General features: G+C 42.8%; 1 protein-coding gene across 1 annotated transcript in view; it reads right to left on the bottom strand.

Annotated features, from left to right (window-relative positions):
• The window catches only part of GAS6 (growth arrest specific 6), a 42,333-nt gene that overhangs the window by 890 nt on the left and 17,341 nt on the right, over positions 1–24,102 (bottom strand). The window contains exons 5-14 of the mRNA XM_086741080.1: positions 19,526–19,648; positions 17,841–17,960; positions 16,102–16,227; positions 14,868–14,989; positions 14,005–14,123; positions 13,378–13,567; positions 7,791–7,955; positions 6,063–6,231; positions 4,379–4,551; positions 3,066–3,294 (exon numbers count right to left, since the gene is read on the bottom strand). Coding sequence (XP_086597206.1) covers positions 3,066–3,294; positions 4,379–4,551; positions 6,063–6,231; positions 7,791–7,955; positions 13,378–13,567; positions 14,005–14,123; positions 14,868–14,989; positions 16,102–16,227; positions 17,841–17,960; positions 19,526–19,648 — 1,536 coding nt within the window. The remainder of the gene's footprint in view (positions 1–3,065; positions 3,295–4,378; positions 4,552–6,062; positions 6,232–7,790; positions 7,956–13,377; positions 13,568–14,004; positions 14,124–14,867; positions 14,990–16,101; positions 16,228–17,840; positions 17,961–19,525; positions 19,649–24,102) is intronic.

Below are 24,102 nucleotides of genomic sequence, written 5' to 3'. Positions count from 1 at the left end.
ACTGTGTTCACACTGCTTTCCCTCTCAGTGTTTCCCTCCCTCCATCTCTGAACACTCTACTTTATTTTTAGTGGGGTTGTTATATCTTCCTCTAATCTTCTCCCTCTCTCTCTTCAAAATATCTGCCTAAAGATTATAGGAAGAACTTCATGACAGGAAGGCTCCTCCTATATGCAACCTCCACCACTTGCTGCACTCATCTTTACTGTTCTTTGATTATGCACAAGGAGGTTGCTGGCATTCATAAGAAAGATGCAGCAAGCTGGTGAGACTAGTAAGACTATTTTTTTTCTATGGAGATCCACTGGTGACATACTTTGAACAGTTCACAGAGACAGAAAACAAATAGCAAGTAAGACAACACTAAGAACAACCCAAGAGACAAGAGGAAATTAGTCAATCTTATTACTAACTTCTGTAACATCATATACACTGACCTTAAATAAACAAAAAACCCCACACAGTAACATAGTACCATGAAAATTTATGTGAACTGTGTCCTCTACCCTTCCCCAGAGGTTATTAGTTTATTTAAAACCCAAAGCCAACCCAATCAAGCTGGTTGTGCAATGGAAAGCAAAGATTATTTAACTTCACAACAATGCAGGTAGCTAAGTAAACCCCTTATCTTCACACTGAAGCAAGGACAACTGGAACAATAGGTTGTCTTGTTGACCTGAGATTACATGCAATTTAAAGGGTTCTGCCTGGAGACATGCAAGGCCAAATTTGAAGGTGATGTGATCAAACACAGCTCAGACAGACTCTAGGACTGAGCGAGAGAAAAGAACATTTGTGTGCGATCTGTAAGCCACGAAGAGATACTATAAATTTTTCAGCTTCCTGGCTGAAAAGTACCATTGCTTGGTAGTTGCTTAAACTAATAATTTCAGATATTTCCCATTCCTCCCCCATTTACCAAATTTTATCCTTGAAGTCTGCTTAAGAGAAGGGGGTATCTGTGTTGCAGGACCTCATGTGAATGTAAACTAAATTTTGACTCAGAAGCAGCTGGTGTTGGCTTAACAGCTTGAACACTCTTCAGGAATTATGCAGATTGCTGTTACATGTGCCATAGGGCTGACTGAAGGACAACGTGGACTTTTAGATGGATTTTAAAGATATTATAAAAATAATTTTTAAAAAACTGTTATAATTGCAATTCAGGTCAAATATTTAATTTTCTATTGTGACTAGAAATGGATCTGTCTGAAATGTGGTCGTGTAAAGACTCAGAAGCCTTGTTTAAAGACTCCTTCACCTGGTGGTATACACACTGCCTGCAAAAACATCTACACATCATAAAAATTACATGATTCAGGATTTATCTGAACTGAAAATACCATAAAAAAGGTAGTAAATGCCTGTATGTTCCCTCTTATCTCTTGAAATTCTAAATAATATTTCTTCCACATCAGCAATATCAGCTGTACTTAGGATGGGACATACTACATATTTTGACCTAGAATTCTGGTTTTAATTCTGGCAAATGCAATAAAGACATTAAGTGTGACCACTATACTTTGTTTTTTCCACAGGGTATGAAAGCAGGGAGAAACCAAAACCGACGTAATGTTTTCAAAATTTGAATAGCCAAGCTCACTTAGATCTGACTACTTGGTATAGTTATTTAACCCAGAGTGATGAATCCAACTGAAGTGCTGAAATGTTTATTCGTTTAGCAAATGACACAGTTTCTCGATGCAAGTGCTGGGTTCCTCTCAATGACAAAAGCAGACCACAGGCAGAAATTCCCATTGCTAAGCTGAACAGATCAAAGACAGAAAGCAGCTAAACCTCCAGAAGCCAGCTGGGTCTGAACAGCCATGGCTATGATATCTCACATTTAGTTCTGGCTAATTACAAACTGTGCTTCACCCAGCACAGTGAGTCTACACCAACCACAGAGAACTCGAGGCAGCTACAGAATGGGATTGTTTCCTGAGCTGTGAAAGTCTCTGCTGTGCATTTGAGAGCTACCTGAGAGAAAGCAGGTGACTTCTCTTGCTTGTGCAACGCCCAGCTTGGACAATTCAATCTGACACGGGAAAATGCCACATTTTGGGATTCTGCGTTGTTCCTGGCAGTGTGTGGCCTCCCCCTTTTAGGTGTGACTAGGAGTCATTTACATCATCACCATAAATACTCTGTGAACTCTTGTTCATGGTGGGAAGAGTCCTGGCACACATGGCACCTCAGCGACCCTGTTCCAGCCTGACTGGTTCAGAACCTACCAAGAGGCCAAGGCTGCTGCTCCTCCCTTGCCTGGGCAAGTAAGGGCAAGATTTTGCTAGCATCAAAATAGGATGTACTGCTGTGCATCAGAGACATAAGTGTTTCCTTAATTGCATGCCTCAGCAGCAGGGACCAATAAATAGTTCGGCCAGAACAAGAAACAAACCCTCAAACTTGGTCAAAATTCATGATTCAGATGAAGGTTTGATCTTCTGGGTTCAGGACAGAGGAGCTAACTGACCTCCCACAAGAAGCCCTGTTGTTGCTCAAAAACCAGCAAAACTACAAATGGTGGTAGGCCTTTGGTTGTGCCCTATACACCCTCTGCTAGGAGGAAATCTGTTAATTGTGGAGTGTCATCAGTTCAGAGAGAACATCAGGAAGGGAGAATCACCACGCTGGGCTTCCCAAGCTTCAGTCAAAACAATGGTAGGCCACTGGAACTCCCCCCATGAGGGTCCACACACTCTTGCCCAAAGAGCATTAACGAAGCACTGCAGGAGCCTATGGTACACAGCTCCTATGGATTTTACCCATTTTAACACAATGGATAGCTATCAGAAAAATCATTCCTATTGCTGACCAAGCAAAACCTCCTCTTTCTATTTTTGCCTCCAGCTGTCCTCAGAAGGAGACGCTTATTCCAGAAAAAAAAATAAATTGTCAAGCAAGCTGTTAACATCACATGCCTGCATTGCAGACAAAGCCTACTCAAGCAGAAACAGAAAAGGAGGCTCCCAGGTTGAATGAAGGGAGATATGTTTCCTGACTTCCAGCTCAGCAAGGTGAGTTGGGAGTCTGTAGTCCATGCTACAAAACTGGATGCTCACCTGGCAATCCTCCCACGTATGTCTTCACTGTTGACTGCAAAGAGGTCTCCAAGATGGACAGGCTGTCCTCTAACTCAGAGATGCTTAGTTCGCTCTCTCCCTCTATCCCATCTACCCTCAGGGACAAGTGATCCTTCTTGAGGAGGATGTCCACAGAGTGTTCCTTCTTATCACAGAGGTTTATTGCCAGTCTGGACACAACTCTGTTCTCCAAGGCCACAATGACAAACTAGACAGCAGGGAAAAGATGAAAAAAAGAGGCAGTGAGCAGAAATATACCTACCCATACTTGTCCAAGGCCAGGATGACCCACTGTGGTCCTGTTTACAAAGATCTTGCAGAGTCACCAGAGAATTAGCCTTATTACTATTGCTGCTCATGTTCTGAGCTCATTTGCATAGATGAAAAACCAGTGAACCAGTGGGACTAATTGTTAGTCATAGAATCATAGGACAGTTTGAGTTGGAAGGAACTTAGTCATAACCACTGTCTTCTCAGAGGGAATTCTTAGTAGGTCTTCCAGAGGTTGTTATATTGCACTGGAACCAAATAGGCTAGAGTTGCTGTACTACAAATGAAAAGTTGGCTTGTGGGTTTTAGTGAAATTATTCCCGATTTACATTCATCTAAGGCCAGAATCTAGCCCTTTATTATGACTACTATGACTACTTTATTATGCTACTATGACTACCATAGTAGCTTCAACACTCCATCATGGACCAGTTGGAGACGGTCCAGAGGAGGGCCATGAAGATGATCAGAGGGCTGGAGACCTCTCCTATGAGGACAGGCTAAGAGAGCTGGGGCTGTTCAGCCTGGAGAAGAGGAGGCTCTGGGGAAACCTTATAGCAGCCTTCCAGTGCATAAAGGCAGCCTACAGGAGAGACGGGGAGAGACTGTTCAGTAGGGCCTGTTGTGGCAGGACAAGGGGTAATGGTTTCAAAACAGAGGGAAGCAGATTTAGGTTAGACATTAGGAAAAAATTTTTTTACGCTGAGGGTGGCAGAACACTGGAACAGGTTGCCCAGAGAGGTGGTGGATGCCCCATCCCAGGAAACGTCCAAGGTCAGGCTGGATGAGGCTCTGAGCAACCTGATCTGCTTGGAGATGTCCCTGCTCCTTGCAGGGGGGTTGGACTAGATGACCTTTGAAAGTCCCTTCCAGCCCTAACTATTCTATGATCTGCATTAGCACCACTGGATTTTATTTGCCTCTCTAATAACAAAGGCAAATAAGACATACTTCAAAGCTATAAAAGTATTCCTGACAGACTGCTCATAAAATACTTCATATTTTCATATTGCTGTCTGTACCTGTTGTTTTAGTTTCTTTGTGGAGTGATAGTCAATCAGAGATAGTGACAAAGGGACAGATGCTTCTTCCGTAACCAAAGCGAACAGCACGCCGGTATCTGTTGCGGGTTGAACCGCAGCATTTACTTCTATTTCCCAACTTGTCTTAGTGTCATTTCCAGAAGAAGGTTGCACTACAGAAAAATAAATGTGTAGCATGACAAACATAGGACTAACAGGTCAAATGGGGAGGCTGTGCAATTTCTGCCTGGAGAAGAGGAGAGATGAGTGAGCATATGGAGGAACTGCCACATTTCTTTTACTAAACCAAAAATATTCTAAAGCACTTGAACATAAAATCAGAGAAGAAAATGGTATCAGTTTCCTTGTGTTACCTTCTGCATTCTGCTGCCTTTCAGAATGTCAAAGGACAAGGTTAAGCTTTTTTATCACAAAGACAGATTCAAATTCCCATGGCTGTCAATTCAATACATTCAAAGAACTGCTGCAAGATAGGGCACCCTATTTTTGCATCGTTCTTGACTGTCCAAAGATCATTAAGGAATCTAAGTCCAAATCTGATATACAGGAAATATTTCTATGAAAGCCTGTGTTAACTGAAAAAGGATATAGGCATACTACACTGATCACCTACCTAATCACTTCATGATCACCAACCCCTCAGAAGCATGGGATGTTTCATCCCACCTGCTGAACTCTGAATTAAAATTGCTGCATCATTCTTACTGACTCCTTGTCATTTAAAACGTGATGCTGGCTACAAAGAAAGATTTCAATACTGTTTCTGCGACCTCCCTACATAGCAGTATTAGCTACGCTGGTTCACTCCATCTGGAAATACAATAAATAAGTTCTTTAAATAAGATGCGCTTCAGATGCTGCACTGTCTCTACTTTGCAGCTTTTGAATCCATGTGGTAAACGAGATGATAGACACCTGATCCTCCGTAATTTACAATGGCACAGCAGAAAAATCCACATAATGATGCACAGAAGGCTTCTGCAGAGGAGGACTTGCACATAAAACTAAAATAGATGGTTGGCATTTGTATGGGTTTAAAAATACTGACAGTTGATTGCACATATAAACAAACAGAATAACCCAGAACAAAGAAAAGGTGCCTTTCTGAGTGCTAAATTAGTAAGGCCAGGTTTGGTTTGAAACTTGTTATTACCGTACCTAGGCCAATTTCATTCAGCTTGTATCAGAAATATGCGTAGTGTGTTTCTCCCACATGTAACGAATACCACCCAAGGATTAAAAGTGAATCTGATATTGGACATTTAGCTACAGACTATTTATTTTCCATCCATCATAAACTCAAGATATAGTACTATGGTTTGCAGCTATTTAGGAGAAAACAGCAGATAGGGCTGGCACCAGCTACACTGCTGACAGAGGGATGTGAAGCCCCTAATGCTGAAGATGAGCTGGAGGCAGCCTGGATGTGAAATGCATTACTGGAGCCATACAGAGAGAAACTAATCCGTGCTGGGCATCATACACAGACCTTCCTTCGCTATGAACCACAATTTTAGCTGTTTCCTCTCCATCCACAGCTGCCAGTCTTTTCTGCATCAGTCAACACTGAGCATGGCATACATACAAGCTTTAAACTGTTTATTAACCAAGTATGGTTAACGGCAGGACAACAGGTCAGAAATAAAAAAAATAAAGTACTTACCATAAGTAAGATTAAACACAGCAAAACCTCGCCCAGGATAGAAAGACCCTCGTCCTGCTACAGAAAAGCACTGCATCCTCTCATTCATCTTTACAGTGTCTTGGATAGTGGTGTCCTCCCCATTCAGCCAGTTCCATGCCCGCATGCAACCATCCAGCCGAGGGTTTATCTAGGAAGATAAAGCAGTATCTCACACCTCAAACTACGGTTCAGTGAAGAATAACTGATTTTGGGTGCAGAGGAATCCTGAGTTACATTATGATATCCAATAGGGGAAATCATTTTGACGTGTTATGCACATGCAAACCAACTGGTGGCAACCCCAGTCCCACAATCCAAAGCAAGTAAGTGGTCAGCATTCCCCAGCAAATTCCCCTGAGCTCAGCTTGTCTCCACAGGACAGAAGGGCACCAGCTAAAGGAGATGCTGATTTGTTTGTATTGATTCTGCTAGCTGCTTCCACATGATGCACATCATTAGCGCAAATTATTTCTAAAGCTCTGTAGCCAAAGCTGTGTAACTCCCATAACTGTGCATTACGAATGCTGGAGGCTAAGTTGAAGTTAAAAAACCCAATCTTTTTTGTGTCATTGCAAACAGCCTTCATGACACACAAGATGTTGGACCTGATCATGGTCCAGTTGTTGGGTTCTGGCTTACGGGAGGGATGCCTGAGCCACTAGAAGGGCACGCCACTCTGTAGCCACCCTGTTCCTTCCAGCTTCTAGCTGTGTTATCCTGTACCAAATGTCAGCATTAAAATGTGAGACAGGATGTAAAGAGAAGACTCCGTGCAAAGCATCTAAATGAGCACCATTACCACCAATTAACTGAAGCAGAGAGAGAATTAAGTGTCTGAGCCAGGATAAAAACCTCAGGAGTTTTTGGCTCTCAATCCTATATTCAGACCACACCCTGAGCTTAATGTTTCAGACAACCAGTGGCCCTGAATGACTTCTTGTGAGGAACAGGAACCTTCCTTAGCTACTGCACTCCCAGTCACGGAGCCGCAAGCTTGTCACCTCATTTAGAAATAAAGAGATGCCAATTTTGGTTTCAAGGTGCCAACTCTGTGTGTGGTGGACATTCAAAAAAGCCTGAGCAGCAGCTATTTCAGAAACACAGCACTCATCCAATCTCACCCAAAGAGGGCATACGAATAAAAGTTAAGGCACTATCTACTTGAATTATGAGGAAATTAAAAAAAAAAAAAAAAAAGCTTCTGTTTTTCCTTGGGTCTTACTAAACTGAAACAGCAAATTTCAAGCAGCAAAACTGTGATACGCTATACACGAAGCACAAACTTCGATCACAGCACAAAAAGTGCCCCCAGCACTGTTCCAAGACCTGGTGGGCACAATGGTACCCTCACACAGCGGTGTGTCCACTGACTCACCAGGGCCACTCATGGTCTCCAAGACAGCACAGCCATCATTAATTCTCAAGGCTTTGCCATGTGTTCCAGTTTTGCCGTGTCCTAATTCTGCAGGTCAAGGGTGGGATACATCTCCCCCAAACAGCAATCAAAACATCAGGAGTCTCATCTTTGCTACTGGCTTAGGCTCCCTCTATAGTCAATGGAGAAAAAACTGTATCCAGAAGGTGGTAATTCCACCTGCTTCAGGGCAGGCTGAACTGCTCTCAGGAAGGACGTAGCTTACCCCAAAAGAAGACGAAATCAAGCCCTTCAGGCATGCAAAACAACATGAGCGATAGTGCTATGCTTACCGGTAGAATAAGGTCCTTTGATTTGAAAGGAATGCCTCCTACTGTCAAATTCAGCTGGTACAGTCCTTTGTCTAGAGTAAACAGATCTGACGAGACAGCTATTTTCATAACTGCATCCCTGTTGACCTTTATAACCAAATTTCTTTCGAGTTCTTCAACAGAGATCTGAAAAAGTAAAATTGCAAATAGAATAATTCTGTTTAAAAAGAACTTAATATCTGCAGCCTCAACTAAAGGACAAACACCACCAGTGAAATCCCTAGGATGGTAGCCTCTTTGTCTACCTTTTAAGTTACATTCCACCTTGATACTTAAGTCTTTACTCTGGAGAGCAACCTGGGGTTGCCCTAATGGTGAAGACAGCCCGGCTACTTCAAAACAGCTACACAAAAATACGAGTGGATTAACTACATGACATTTGCAGGTTGCTCTATGCAACATGGAAATGCAATAACAAATTATTAATGAGAAACTTCCTATTGCAACTGCATTGACAGGAAAAGCTGGAAAGACAGACCAAAAGATGTCTTTTGTCGGACAGTGAAGGATAAAGCAGAAGCTTTCCAGTCACACTAAATCTAGTCTTTGAATACTGACCCCTGAAAACAGAACAATAGAAGATATCATATTTGAAAGGGCAATAAAAGTGTGTAATAGGCAATGATTTTTCTCACAAAAGGTCTCTATGTCTCTGAAGAGCTACTTCTAAGAAGATTCTATCACCACTGAAACTTTTTAAAAAGTTTCATAATTTTAATTATGACCAGGCTGCACAGAGAAGCAATATAAAGCAGCCAGTTCTGTGGAGGAGAGGAGTTGGTGAAGCACAAAGCTGACACGCAGCAGGCTCCTCAGCAGCAGCACAGATTCTGCGCCTTGGGACCTGGGTCCTGCTACCAACGGGGTATTCTCTGGCCATAGCAGAAGACAACCCCTTTCTTCCTGCAGAGAAGAAAGGAGCGTACCTCTGCAATTTCCTCATCTTCAACAGAGCACTACTCCTTCCCACCCCATGACAGACATCCCCTCTACCCACTCTTCATCCATATAGCTCTGTTACGTGGGACACCCAGATGCTGCCTCCATCAGCGAGCCACTGTATAGAACCAAATATCTGTTTCAGTGGCTGTTTAGACTCATTCTTCCCTCTCCCTGCTAACAGGCCACATCATAAGCATCCTTCTCTTTGCATTTTGAGAGTAGCTGCCCCAAAATTGTTCCCATCAGCCACACTGAGCTCTCTCTCTGTGGCTGTAGCGTAAAGGATGACAGCGTTGAGCAGGTTTATTCCTGGACACTCCCTTTGGACTGCAGTCTTCAGTAGTAAAGACTAAGGGAATCCGATAGTTGAACAGATTATTCACAGAATATCAATTTTTTTCCTTCTCCTGTGGATTCCAGTACAGTCTGGTTTATATTGCTAAAACACTGTTTACACCTGGTGTGTTGCTGCATGCTGTACCCTACAGGACATGAATTTGCTTGTCTGAAGCTTGTTTGTTTAAAGTGGCATCTACACCTCCCCACTGCATTCCATGGAGATGCACAAGCCAGTCTCAAACAGGCTTTTTTGGGCATTGGCAGGCTGTAAAGTCCACTCAATGGGTGGGAACGTAAGCCCACAGGTCCTGGCAGCCACAGCCAACTGGCTGGGCTTTGCTGGCTATTAAGCTAAAAACTCACTTGGACACCTCTACCGGGTCTGGCGGTGACCACTGCCCTAATGCACTGGCGTGCAGAGTGCTGCAAGGAGCTGGCACAGACCATCTCCCTGCTCCAAGCATGGATTGCAGGTACCCATGGAGCAAATGGGAATGGGGAAAAGCCAGCTGCAGCAATGCCTGCACTGTACTTCCTTGATGAAGAAATCCTGCAACCTGCAGGGCCACCAAAATTGCAGGGCCTTCTAAAATTGTATTAGATTGTACAGAAAGCGATAACATATAAACTAAAAACATATAGTCTGAGTGCTTAGCTGCTCCTGATCATTAATATAAACAAACCCAAATCAGTGGAAACTTCCATAGGAGAAAGGGTTAGTCCCCGTGGAAGTGCTTAACAAATTCCAGTTTAGGAAATCACACTCTGCCTTACTTCAGGCTGCCCTCTGGCAGCTTCAGCTGCGGTGGTTCCTTACATTCAGAGCTTAATCGCTGGTGCACCACCGTCACCTACAAACCAAAAGGGGAAGCAGTTTGGTAGTGAACAGACTGCTCTTAATTCCCTTCTTACAACAAGCTGCTGCCTGCCATAGCGTGCTTGGGGACGATCGGGCGGACAGTTCTCGTAGCTAAGGGTTCCTATGTGGTTAGCCATCAGGGCAGTCAGCTTTGTGGTTTGGATTCATGTCCTGGGTAAGTCCTAGCGCAGAGCCAGCCTGGCTGCTCCTTGCTGAAAAGCAAGCAGACAGCACCGAAAAGGGATGGAAGCCACAGGGTTAAAGCCAAATACAAATCTGCTTGCGATTGCTTAACCTTTGGCTCTGACATTTAACAGCGCAGGTAGGTTATTATTTTGCTAACCATGCTGTCCTCACGCCAACTAAACATTGAAAATAAGACAAGATTATGACTTTCTTTTTGGAAATGCAAAACAAACAGAAGGCAAGTGTGTTCTCTGCTCTTCATACACGCCACTTCATCCAGCTGGACTACACAAAAATAACTACATTAGGAGTTTTTTCCTGAGGCTTGCTTGTTTGTGTTTTCAATGCTGGGAATGATCATTCAAAAATAGATTCAGAGAGATCAACATCAGAGAAAATACCTAGGTAGAAATACTGGCCTGAACTTTTGAAAATGCTTTTATATTTCCATAAAAGTATGAAACTTTTGCTCAAGAGACCAGAAGACATACACTGCTGGTGCTTTTTCTCATGTTTTGCTTTTAAATAGCCATTGTTTTTTCATCTGATGAAAGTTAAATAGTAAAATTACTACTTTCTGACAGCTCCTATAAAGTTTTTCCAAGTATCCGAACTCCACTGTCCTAGGTCTGACCAAAAGTAAGGGGTCGATCCTGTGCATACTGAAGTCCAGACTAAAGCTCCCAAAGTGCATTTGAGTCTGGACTGTGACCTCTGAAGGTTGCTGGGTTGTGCTTCACAGAAGGTGAGGTTGAAGAAGTACACACAAGTCCATACTTAAAATGGAACACGTGGCTACATGTTTTATAAAGGGAGACAGGTAAAAAGGAATAAACGTTCCTCAACAGGATTTCCTCAATTAAAAAACATACTGGAGAGAGTTTAAAAGGAGGAATAAGGGAGGGAATAAAATGGAGGAGCAGATTTGTAGTTGTCTGGCTCAGTCATACAGATTAAAGGGCATTTAGAGACAGAGGTGACGCTGCAAGTTAAGCAGAAGAGAACAAAGTACCTGCAGGGTGGAGGCAAGGGACAAGAGAGCAGAGCAGAGAAAGGAGAAACCAACAGCACCCCAGCAACATAAGCAGCATCCCAAGTCTCAGAGGTGAGTCAACCATTAAGTCAAGAGACTAAAGGCTCCTTCCTCCTGCTGCCTTTCATCTGTGGGTAAATCCTTCTGCCTTTGGCCAGTATCAGGCACAACATCAGCAGTTTCACTTTAGGAGACAGTCAGCAGAGGTATGTCACGACCTGCTCCAAGCAAGCACTCCTGTGCCAGCACTGGATGATGCTCTCTCCTCTGCTCGTGCTGTACCATGTCTCTGGCAGCTGCCAGGCCCCGCTAAGCCCATGCACAGGGCAGCACCGCCGGCTGCGGGGGCATCTCTGCCCCCCCTTGCCCTGCACTGCACAGGGCAGGCACTGCTCTCACAGCACCAGTGGCTCTGCCTGCGCTCTCCCAAACAGCCTTGGGGAAGAGTTTCCAGGGGAATTATACAACCTCTAAAAAACCACATAAAGAGTGCGTTGCTGCAGCCACTCAACCAGACAATTTTTTAGTTATGACGGTACCCAGGGATAAGAGCCCTGACACTGCTGGCTGGCAGAAGACCAACAATTCTTGCTTAAAAATGATACTTACTTTTACCATACTGCCTTCTCTCCCTGCAGAAAGCAAATACAGCCTTTGTTTACCCCCTAACTCCTATGCATTTGAGCATTTTTGTATTACTTGAAGAAAGAAAAGACATTTTGGCTATCTCCCCTGAAACTAACATGGAAAAGTTTGTAATTGCTTCATAATGAGGTCTGGCACTTAATAAGTGTGTTATGCTCCTGCGTTAAATGGTTTAATTTGGTAATAACTGCTTTTTGTGACTCCCAAGTCACCCCAGTGGCACCATCTCTGCCCTTCATGTCTTCCATCACCATCCTCCCTGTGCAGGCAATTACAATTGCCATAGTTCAAATTAGCAGAACAAATCTTAGAACAAATTTAGTAAGAAATGGCTTCAGGCTATTTCTATCTGTAAAGATACAGCATGTCATGCATTTTATCTACAGCTGTGCTGAACCTCTACAGCTCTTCATTTGGAATCTAAATTTTTTTCAGTGACAGTAAAGGAACTGAGTTAAACATCATCTCATCTCCTGGAAACATTACCAAATGTCAGTAGCTGAGAGTGAATGCACTCAAGGACTTCTTTATTTATTCATTAGAAACATTTTTTTTCCTCACCTTCCTTTTTTCTTTAATGAATAGTTCAGATTTTTTTAATACTAAGAAACGTAAAACAGAAAATTATTCAGTTACCAGTATCTGTATTTGTCTCATATGTGAGGTAGCTGAGCACTTCCCACCCCACTCCCCAAGAGCCACATCAACTTAAAAGTTAAAAGATCTAATTAAGAAAGAAAAAATGAAAGGAGGAGAAAGGGACAAGTGAGAAGATGCATATATGAACTGCTAATCTAGTGCACATCATACTACAGGATGCTTTTTCTGATCCTCACAAATAGTAACATCCATGGTGCTTCCTGAAGCACCAGGAGATGTTCTGAGAGAGTGTCAAGAACATGAATCCTTACAAGCTCCAAGATGTAGGGCCTCACCTCGTGAGATTGCTGGGACTATATTACTCATAAGCAGAGATCCACTTAGTTTCTAATAGACCCCAATACCTTGACAAAGGAAATTAACTTTTTGTATATAAACAAGCCCCAGGAGTATAAAAAAGGATATGGTAGCAGAAGAGACTTGTCAAGGGCTCAGACAATCTGAACACTCTGATTAAACAAATAAACAAACAAACAGATGAATAAACAAAAACAACCACACACCTCATCCAGCAAACAAACCACCCTTGGAAACTTCTAGCTACAGAATTCCTTCCCTCTCACTCCCTTCCAACCCTCACCCAGAAGCCATATTCTCAAACTAATGTGACGTAAGCGTAGGACTGCTGCGTCCCAGAGACACTGTGTCTGCTCTGGTTGTGCAAATTAGTGACACAGTCTAGTTTACAATGGATAGAAAATACAATCCATTAGGAAAAATATCCCATTCTCACTTTAGAACATATCATGTACTGGCACGCACTGAATGGATAGATAGGTTGGAAAAGCATCTCCTCAAGGGTGCACAAAGTCTGGCTGCACTTGACAGAGCCGATCAGCTGCAAGCCAAGAAAGGGTAAGATCCCAATAGTGGTCTGGACTCACCGTTTGCCACATGCCGTGGCTGATAAGCGGTCCGCTGCTGGTCACGCGGCCTATACCGTTGTATTTCATCTGCAGCTCTAGCCGTCCTTTGCGCAAAGCCAAGACTACCCATGTGCTGTCTTGATGGCCTCCAGCAAAGAAAAGGATACCTTCAGGATCAAAGGTTCTAAAGTCGAACTCAGCCACAAGTCTGACCGCACAGGTGCCAAGAAATAAATTAGTTATGCAGAGTTCAAAAACCACAGAGTAATTTCCATACAGATAGCATCAATTCTAGCAGTTATAAAGCTCTGTTAAAACATTCCGATGCATTTAATGCTGAATAATTCTGCAATAAATGCAGAATGCTTTTAATGCACTCCTGAAAGACTTACGCTATGCAGATGGATTTTAAAACAGCATCAAGAATAAAGAACACATTACTGTACTTCGGTAAGTATCCTAGGGGCTCTGTGGTCAAGGTTGTCTTTCTCAGTTACTGGTTTGGATAATGTTCTGCCTTACAGGACTCCATAAGCCAAACAAATAAGGATGATCATAGGAATAATTGTTACTGTAATGACTTAACTCCATTGCATGCATTAAAGCCAGACAGCACATTTGACTGTCATTTGAAATCGTCCTCACCTTGTTGGTTGTCTCCTTTTGAAGCGCAGCCTGATAACAGGAGTGCCACTGAACATCCTCCCCAGGTACAAGGATTTAATACTTTTTCCAACAGCAAAAGGCACACACGGTATTATGTTCTATAATCAAAACACATTTTTGAGTGCTAATTCTCCTCACATAGCAGAAAGAGAATCAGAAAGTATATCTCCTCTCCTTTTCTCATGTAGTTGCTATCCATATAGCAGGCTAGGGCACCTCAAGGTTTATACTCCCAAAATGCAATTCTTTTGGTACTGAAAACATTTCCTCTTTCTTTCCCTCCTCCCTCCTATCTGCCTCGGAGGAAAATTTTTCTGTTGAAAATGAAATCATACTTGTAAGGTACAGCATAAGGTTTTCTACTGCAACATTGCGCCTGCAAAGATGTGCTAAGAACTCGCTGGTGGTTGGTTTCCACAGAGGCAGCCTGTGCCACTGAAGCCCACTCATCTCAAATGCCTGGAGGACAAAAGTGTCAAGTGCAAATGCTGGTCCATAAGCTACACCATACGCCCTGAAACCTTTGCACTGTCCTACTGGGGCTAACTCAGAAGAGCTTGTGCTGCCAGAGGTGACTCATGGCCAAACAGAGGGCTGGCAGGGCTATCGCTCGAATGCTCTTTTTGGAATGGGGACAAGAGGAGCCTGAGGAGAGAGACTTTCAGGAGAAAGTTTATTTTCAGGAGAGCTACTGTCCCTAGCTCTCATGACCTTGCCAATATGATTCCCTCCTACTGGTCACTCAGCTCAAATGGCTTTGGTCCAGAGCTTCATTAGCTGTTCTTAATGGCAACGTAAAATAAAGGTCTGTTCTGCAGTTATGGCAATGAAAACTAACATACCTCACATGTGTTCATGTCCCGGGAAAGTTTTACTCCCCCTCTGCCATCGCAGTGACAGGTATAACTCCCTGGCGAGTTGACACAGGTCTGTTCACAGAGCTTTTCTTCACATTCATTTATATCTACACAAAACCAGCAAAGAAGAGAGGTGGAAACAGCAATTGAGTTTGCTTAAACATGAATCATCCGGTGGAAAAAACCATTATCAGTGCTGTTTTGCTGCACTTTTCATTTGAGTGTGCCCAAGTGCTTCGCAGCCAGCACTTACCCTGTGCCACAAATTTACAGGAGGGAAGAGTTAGAATTAGCATGTGCACAAACCTATTTTCACAGACAGATTCCCATTGCCCAAAGATATACAGCAAGTCAGTGGGAAGGCTGGAAGCAGAGCTCAACTCCTCGTCTGCTGGTTCAGAGCCCTGGGCTTTAACTTTTAGACAAGATTTTCTCCCTTCAGGCCCCTTCTGCTACGCCTGTGCTGACTGGCTCCTGTTCCTTCAACTCAGGTTCAACTCCGGGACTCCTTGCTTCATTGCTACTCAGCAGCTAGATCTTCAACAGACAAGTAAAAGCTGAGTTTCTCATTCATTATTTTATTTTTTTCCCCTTGGCTTATTTTTATCTGCTTCACAAACAAATGCAGGAAAACAAATTGCAATGGCCCACAGGGATCTCTTCAGGCAGAGATAAACACTTACAGTCCGGCAGGGCTGTTGGGCGTGTGATTCAAGTCATTACGTTAACTTAGACAAAAGGCAGGGAACAATGCTAGTTTTGGAATACTTTCAAAACTTACTCCGTTGAGAAAGCTTGCAGGCAGTGTAGCCAGCAGAACTGTGCATGGTTCCAATGCATATTAAGCTCCTAGTTCAGAGTAATACCACAAGACAGGTTTTGAAAGAACAGCTACTGCTCTGTAACTTTTCTTGTCCTACAAAAAGAGACAGCAACATGCACAGATGCTTCTCAGCTTCCACCAGATCTTGCACTTGTCATAAATTCAAGAAATCTCAGTACTCTGGCTCATACAGCTTGATTCAAGTCTCCAAAGATGACCACAAACTGTAACCTCACTCACAACTAGGAAAACAGAAATGAAGTCCAGTATGTAAGCAAGATTTTTTTTTTTTTTTTAAAAAAAAAGCTTTTACTAAAGCCTGAAATTAAACTTCTGGGGCTTTATTGCTTTAAATCATGTAATAAATACTAACATGATGTTATTTCACGAGCTTACCCTGACAAGTCTTTCTCAAGTCGTCGTACTTGTAGCCTGCATCACAAACACATTCGTATGAGCTTATTAAATTTTTACAATGAGCTTCTCCACAGATGTCTGTTGATGCTGTGCATTCGTCTATGTCTGCAAAACGAGCAATTAAAGAACACTACTTCAGATGCGTACAATCACTTCACTGTTTGCACACTGGAGCAGGCTCAGGGTCAAATGATCCCTCTATTATTTTGGTAACAGAAAAAACGGTATCTTTAAGAATCTACATTTGGGATTAGCTATAAGAAATGACTTCAGGCTTTCAAAACGAGATGGTGTTTCTTTCTTTAAGCCATTAACCACCGTTGGAAAAAACAATGCAAGTTGAGCCAGGAAAAGAACTGTAAAACAAAATAACTCCCACAAAAGCAACAAAAAAAACCCAGTAAAGGGGAACTGAGGCAGCCCAATTTGTCACAAAGAACAAGTCATGTTTGAGAGACGTTATGGGGTTTCACCATGAAGGTAGGCAATGAACTGGAACTGGAGGTCCATAAAAACCAGCGAGTGTTTTTCAAACATGTTAACTAATACCCAGCAAAATTTTGGTGTTGACAAAACATTTGCAGTATCCTGAGAGTTCAATATTTACTTTTGCTTTCTAGTACATGTTAAACTACACCTTCACGTTACACTTTGTGATTTTCCCAGGTTCACAGTGCCCTAGTAGACAGTACTAGGGTATTATACAAATATCCATACATACAAAACCAAATGTAATTCTGAGGCCACTTGCCATCCTCCTGCCCATGCCAACCGGCACCAGAAGACAATTCAAAAGCGAAGTTGGCTCTTCTAAGCCATTGCTCCCATTAGGAAGGGATACCAGATAATCTATACAGTCATCGCTTTAAACAGTGGAAGTGACACAGAAGTAAAATCCTGCTCTTTGTTTTTTTGCTGGTAGCATTAACATGTTGTTCAGATCGGACACGCAAACTATGTCATCACATCCATCTATAAGAGGTATATACACAGATTTGCCTGGTCTTTCATGAGATACGCGTAACTTTAACAGCCGCCTGTGATTATTAATGAGTCTGTGTCTCAGCATGCAGTTTCTTAACACTTTTAAAATCTCAGTTGCTTAAGTTTTGTTTATGTAAATTCATTCTGCAGTTTCCAACAGATACTTCAGATCCTCACTTTCTGTTCTCAGCTGCTATGTAGAACAGTTGCCAGCCCTCACTAGGGCCTCTCTACAGCTATTAATATTCAGTTGCAGTGAATTTATCCACCTGTATCTATGTGAATTCATTAGCTGCCGCACATATCCAAATTTAGAGAAGCAAATTAAAATAAGAAAGACAGAAAAGAAAAACAAACGGCTCATACACTAAGACACCATGGGCCTGGAAAGAATCATAACAACGCACCTAGCCAGCCCTCCCTCCTCTCAGTGTCAGCACATGAGGCCTGATCAACTAAACCAATTTAGCACAATCCAAGCCACAAATCCTCTCTGAATCATGCCTGTGTTATGATATTGGAGAGCAGCACGGTGCGACCGCTGACAAGCCCAGGCATGTAGTGCCGGCTGGAGTGCCCAGTACAACCCCAGCAAAGCCCAGCTAACAGGAGCCACCAGCAAGTCTCTGTGGGGTGAGGGAGTAGACCTGGGCTGCTCAGTGCCACCCAGCTCTCTGAAATACAGTCACAAGTCACTAAGCATCCGCTGAAGCAAACTGAGAGGCCCAGCTTACCTTCACATGTTTTGCTGTCTTTAAGAGCATAACCACTGTAGCATGAGCAACGGTAGCTGCCTAGCTTGTTGAGGCAGAGCTGGTTACAGCCACCATTCTGCGTTCTGCATTCATCAATATCTGCATCAAAAGAAAGTGCTACAGTCAGCCTTTCACCTCTGTAAATAATCTGGAGGGGGAGAGTGAGATAGGAGCTGAGAAGGAGAAAGACTAAATAAGAAAGACTGTGACATCTGCAACACAATGATTACAAAAAGTACAACGACTTCATTAAAACACTTCAAGTACATTTAGCTCAAGTTCATGAAATAATAGAAAAGATAGAGAAGGAACTGTAACTGAGTATCTCCACTGCACCTTTGAGAATGTCAAAGAGTTATCTTCAGCCACTGTGGAGGTTCAAAAGTTCATTTGCAGAAGCAAACTAATTATACCTAATGTATTTTATATCATAACTAACTTATGTTATAACTATATCATAATTATACTATGGCCAATAAGTTTGAAATCTTTAAATAAAACAAGAACAATATATCCTTACTACTACAGTACTCATGAGAACACAAATAAGTTCACAGCTATACTGTGAGCTAATTCCTGCTCCACTGAAGTTTAGCAGCAAAAGCCTGATAAATGCAGCAGAGCTTGGATTTCACCCTTGATGTGCCCTACCTGCTCATTATGTCCTGCTTGTACATGGGACTCGAGAGCTGGCTGATAGGTAGAACAGTACATTTCATGGCATTTTATAAGAAAAAGAAGGGATATGCTTCAGACTGATCAGTTGCTGAGCTCTGAAAGATGATCGTATACTGATCAGACAACTGTCTCAACTGCTTAAATAAGCTGCTTGTGAGTGATCCTATAATCTCTCCACAATATTTACATCGGAAGGAGAGGCTTTGGATCTCCTGTTGTCTTGGCTGCCACAACTCCGGACTGACTGAATGTGATTCCTGGCAATTACTCAATATTGGCAGGCAGAAAAGCAGTGGCCCCGACAGGAAGCCTTGCAGGCAGAAAAAAAAGAAGACAGAAAACAAGAGGAGAGAAGATAACTTCAGTATTTCATAAAGGAACAGAGAAAGCCCTCTGTAGGCCCAGAACTTCTTGCACAAATAGCTTCTGCCTAAACATTCTCTTTGGACAGAAATACACAGTGGGATTAAACGGATGTGGAATAAGGTCCTACTAGCAAGGAGGCTTTAACAGACTAATTTAATCTGTGCATCATCAGACTCAGACCCCAACTTGCCTGTGGAAAGTCACCGTTCCCATTGCAGGCAAGCTAGGAAGGAAGATGGGCCAGCTTCTCTGGCTCTGCAGAGAATCCTGTCATCTGTTATGTCAGGATTCACAGCAGCATTTTGAGGCAGTTCTGCTTGAAAAGCCACTACAATTCTGTTTCTGCTGCGTCTTTCAGAGGAGTTAGACAGAAAGTTGGGGCATAACTTCTTAGATTACCTTGCCAAGACTAACCTAGCTGAGATCCATTAAAGGCATACGAAAAATGTTGACGTGACAGTTACCTGATCTACAGAAGGGTAAAAACATGAGTGGTGCGGCATTCAGGTTCAATTCTGTGACCTTTTAATTGTGCAGCACAGTATCAGTGACCATTTGAAAATATAGCAAAACCAAATACATCTTTGTTACAGCTATAAAAGATAACAAAACCCAATTACCTTTTTCACATGTCTTTCCTTGCCAGCCACGCTTGCATTCACAATAGAAGTCTCCCTTGAGATCTTTGCATTTGACGGTCCCCTCTTTATGACAAGGATCAGGAGAACACTGGTCTGGCAAATCTGATTTGTGTAAGAAATAAAAAACCAAACCAAAACAAAAGAGAACAATACATTGAAGTCACTGACAACCAGGTGTTTCACTCTCATTAAAAGTCAAGAATCTTAAATACTAATGGGGAATCACTATCACAAACGCTCACGCCTGGCAAAACTGGAAGCTAACTCAGTGCTCACATGCTGAAAAAGCTGTGCCAGGAATTTTGCAGAGCACATGCAGTGGAATTAATTTCATTGCAAAAGGGAATGAGCTGAGGGGCACATCCTGAAAAAAACAACTCAAAGTAGCTCATTTTTAAGAAAGTTAATTCTACTCTCCCTAGTTTTGGAGAAAATAGAAAGCAGGCAGCAACTAAAGTACTCAAGGAAGAACGGGTACTCTTTTCAAGTACTTTGGTAGTTCAACTGAGGATCTTACCAGGGCTGATAGATTTGCTGCTAGCAAAGGTTTATATCTGAATTTTTGTCAGAGCTGTCCAAATTAGGCTTTTCTATTACTTAGAATGAGAATAAAAAAGAAATACCAATGTGTTAACAGCATAAGAACAGCAAACCACTAATCCAGTTTACAGACAGCACAATGTTCCTATGGGACCAACACAGAGTAAAGTCTGCCACTGGCTTTTAAGCCAAGTTCCAATAGCTGGCAATGGATTTTCTCCATAGGAAAGCAGCAAGAGAGTAGTCACCGTACTTTGGGGAGGACTGGAGAAACAAATATCAAACTATCATGCAGCTGCTCAACAAATGGAAGTTACCTGTCCAAATTCACCTACTCACCTATTTCCAAAACAACCAGGGACTGTGTTTTGCAGGGATAGCAAAATGAAGGATGAGAGAATACCCTTGTCCCCACAAAATGTGAGTTGGTAGCTATCATGTAGTAGTAATCTGTTACACTGATGTTCTAGATCAGTGATCTTTAAAAAACATTAATGTTAGCTGTTTCCACAACCTTAACCAGAAGGAGCAGTGCAGAAGCTCATTCTGTAGACTCCAAAGCTCACCTCATCAGAGCGCCCTTCTGTTTACATATCCCCTGCCAGCAGTGGAGTACAGGAGAGACAGGGCACTTCTACAGCCTTTCTACACTTGGGTGAACTTTAGTCACAGTCCAGTCTACCATGGATGCCACCTTGTAAAGAGAACATTTGAATCTGACCAGAGCCATAGGAAACCTGAATGAATACACATTCATGATGGCATTGTCTTTCTACATTAGAGCAGTTAAACAGTCTGTTCCACCGTCCTCTGTGCTCACCAGCACATGGACTGCCTTGGAAAAAGAAGTCCTCTCACATGAATGCATGACGTCCAGGCTTCTCTTCTGATGAACATATCTGGCAGTTTCTTGTGCCTGACCAGCTACACCAGAGTCGGGGTGGCAAAGCTACAAAGCAATGATTCTGCCCAATCCTTTTGGTGCATGATACAGGAACTGTTGGCAGCTGCTGCAGCAATGCCTTCTGCAATCCTACAATCTTGGCAGCACATCCTTACTTCTCAGCAGAAACCCAGTTCAGTCCAGACAAAAGGAAGGGTTCACAAAAAGCGGACAAGACACTTACATTTAGAGCATCTAACTAGCAACAGCCCTCTGAAGACCAAGTCTGGTCTGTGATATTAGATTTGGAGGGCAAAAAGTGCTCAGTGGGTACACACTAAGCAAGCAGCAGCAGCAAAGACCCGCTTTGGTACACTGATTCTATTGAGACCAACGTCCAGTAGACCAATATCGAGTTCAGACTCTTCATGATATTCTGAAATGTGACTTGTGAATTGATGGCATACGGGGTGGCAGGGAGGCATGTAGGGAGAGGAACTGTTTGTAGCCCCATCAGACTTCTCAAATTGAGAGAAGTTAAGAATTGAATTAACTCCTACTTTTGTCAGGATTATACTGCTTCTACATTTGTCTTCTTAACTTCCTCTGTGTGACCCTGAAAGTCACCTTCACGACAGGCTGCTTTGAAAAAACTAATATTTCTGTGTGTGCAGGCAGAAGCAACTCCTTTTGATGTATTATAAAGCATTGAACAGCATTTTTGATTGCACTGACTGCCTTAGATTTCAATCACAGACTAGTTGAGGTTGACAGACACATCAGAAGATCAACTGGTCCAACCCCAGAGCTCAAGCAGGGCCACCAAGAGCTGGTTGCCCAGAACCATGTCCAGACAGGTTTTGAATATCTCCATGGAGGGAAACTCTACAAGCTCCCTGAGCAACCTGTGCCAGTGCTCAGTCACTCTCACAGTGAATGTTTATAATGAAGACTCCACCATTCTTCTGAAGAGGACTAACAGATGCCAGAAATCAGCAGATGACTGCCAATGGCTGTCATTAAATATGGTGGGCTGAATCAAGCAGGATAAAATGGATGAAGTGAAGGAAGAAGCTCTATAAAAGGTCGTAGAGGATCACAAATCTCCACAACTGCAAGAATTTGCATTTTAAATTGTGATTTCATCCCCCTTTACCAAAACACAGCCAAACCACAGTGGTTCCATCCACTCTCTAACTTCAGGTTCTCCTCTGTAACCAGCACAGCTTCAACTTGTAGCTGGGGCTATGCCATAGAAAAGATAAGCATTTATCCTGAGCCTCAGTAAGGTGTTCCATCCTGCACAAGGGAGGAGAGAGCCTGGCTAACCAGGAACAGAGTATGACTTGGCCAAAAAAATGCCGATTTTCAGTATTTCATCTTGATGCCCTGAAGCTTGTACCTGGAAAAAGTCTACAGGAAAAGCACAGGTACACAGTCCTAAAAGCCTCACAGAAATAATCATCCATTCTTTGCAAACAAGTCCAAATTATCTTTCTTCCTCATCACTCCAGCTGGGCAGAGCTGGGGCAAAACCACAGCCAAGGCAGAGGTCAGGCCACACAAAGGAAAACACAGCTACAGCAGCTGTCTGCCACTTCCAGAATACCACCCGACAAATCACTGCCCAGTGAGGTAGAGGTGGAGTTGGGGAAGGAGAGACCAGGTTAAGGCAGAGCTGAGCCATGACTCAGCAGCTCTGATCAGCATGCTTGTTCTCCTAGGCAGACCAGGATTTGTGGACAGTAAGCAGAATGGTTTAGGTACAGTGAGCCGAGTCTGGGTTTTTGAAGCAGCACAAACTAAGCCTCCCAGACATGGCAGTGTTTTCAAAGCCACTTGATAAGCAAAACAAGTCAATAAGGCTATGCGTGACTTATCTGGTGTATCCTCAAGCGTCTGATTCTGATGTGCCTTGCAGAGACAGATGGAAACAACGCTGCCCAGCAGAATGGCACCCTATCACAACCCACGGTAAATGGCAGGAACAACCACGGCCAGTTCTATCGCATCAACACTGTGCCCATAGTTTGCTCCTCTTATCACGAGGGTTTGAGAACATGAGACACCATCTTACACTCTCCTGGAGGCTTCACAGCTGTGTAATTCTGCCAGCTTCATAGAAGGTGCTCCTGATTTAAACCATTGCAAGAGAAAATGGAGCTTTTGTTTCCATTCATTTACACGACAGTTTTTAGTAGAGCTTTTAAAAGTAGTAAAGAGCATGACCTTTTTGTGTGTTCTGAGCTGTGTTTGATAGCACATATATAGCTCATAAATGCAGACAGAGAATAGAACTACTAGTTCCATTTTTTAAGTCTTTATGGAAACAAGACTTTACCTAAGTACACTGACTGCTGCTTCCAGTTCATTACTCTGTACTGTGAATTTATTTTTTGATATTCACAAAATGGTGCAAATCAAAACTTCATTGGGAAAATGCCAGGTTGCAAAGATTACGACACTTACTATTAAAAAGCAGACACATACAACCTAACAAAAATCCCATTGTGTTTTTGTGTTTTTAAGGTCTTCATTTCAAAAAAGTCCTGTAGAGTTTTCCAAACTCTTGCAGAATGAAATCCCTAATTGCTAGCTGTCCTACAGGATCTCTTTTAGAAAAAGATCCAGATTTGCAGACCAAAGTACAGGTATCTATGTGTAAGGCAAGCATCTATCTGCAAAGCAACTGTCTTAAATTCTCATCGCAGTCAGTGGAGATCTAGTCAGTACAATAAACAGAGTCCGCAGAGTGATTCAGCTCTCCCCAGAGCAGAGGCAGCTTGGTCGGTGGAATCCCTCTAGAACCACTGACTGCAGATTAACTCTCTGTTGTGATGGGAATACTGCTCATGCAGGCATCTCTGCTGGAAACACCTGCATTTACCTCCCGGAGCTGAACCCTACCTGTAACCCTGATCTAAAGATCTTATGAAACTGAGAATCCTCAAATGCACCCCTAAGCTGTCACAGCTAAAATTTGTACCTTATTTCCAGTATAAACTAGTCTAGTTAATCATCCTCCAGTCCTTGGGTTGTGCAACGTCTTGTATGCCAGATTAAAAGAGCCTTCCACTACCTTGTTTTGAGAGGAGAAACGCTGTTAAGAAACAAAATTTAAATGTGTTCTGCA

This window comes from Chlamydotis macqueenii, chromosome 1 (assembly GCF_036417535.1).
Source record: "Chlamydotis macqueenii isolate bChlMac1 chromosome 1, bChlMac1.mat, whole genome shotgun sequence".
Lineage (NCBI taxonomy): Eukaryota > Metazoa > Chordata > Aves > Otidiformes > Otididae > Chlamydotis > Chlamydotis macqueenii.
The sequence above is the reverse complement of the archived record's forward strand: the minus strand, read 5'-3'. Positions and strand labels throughout refer to the sequence as shown.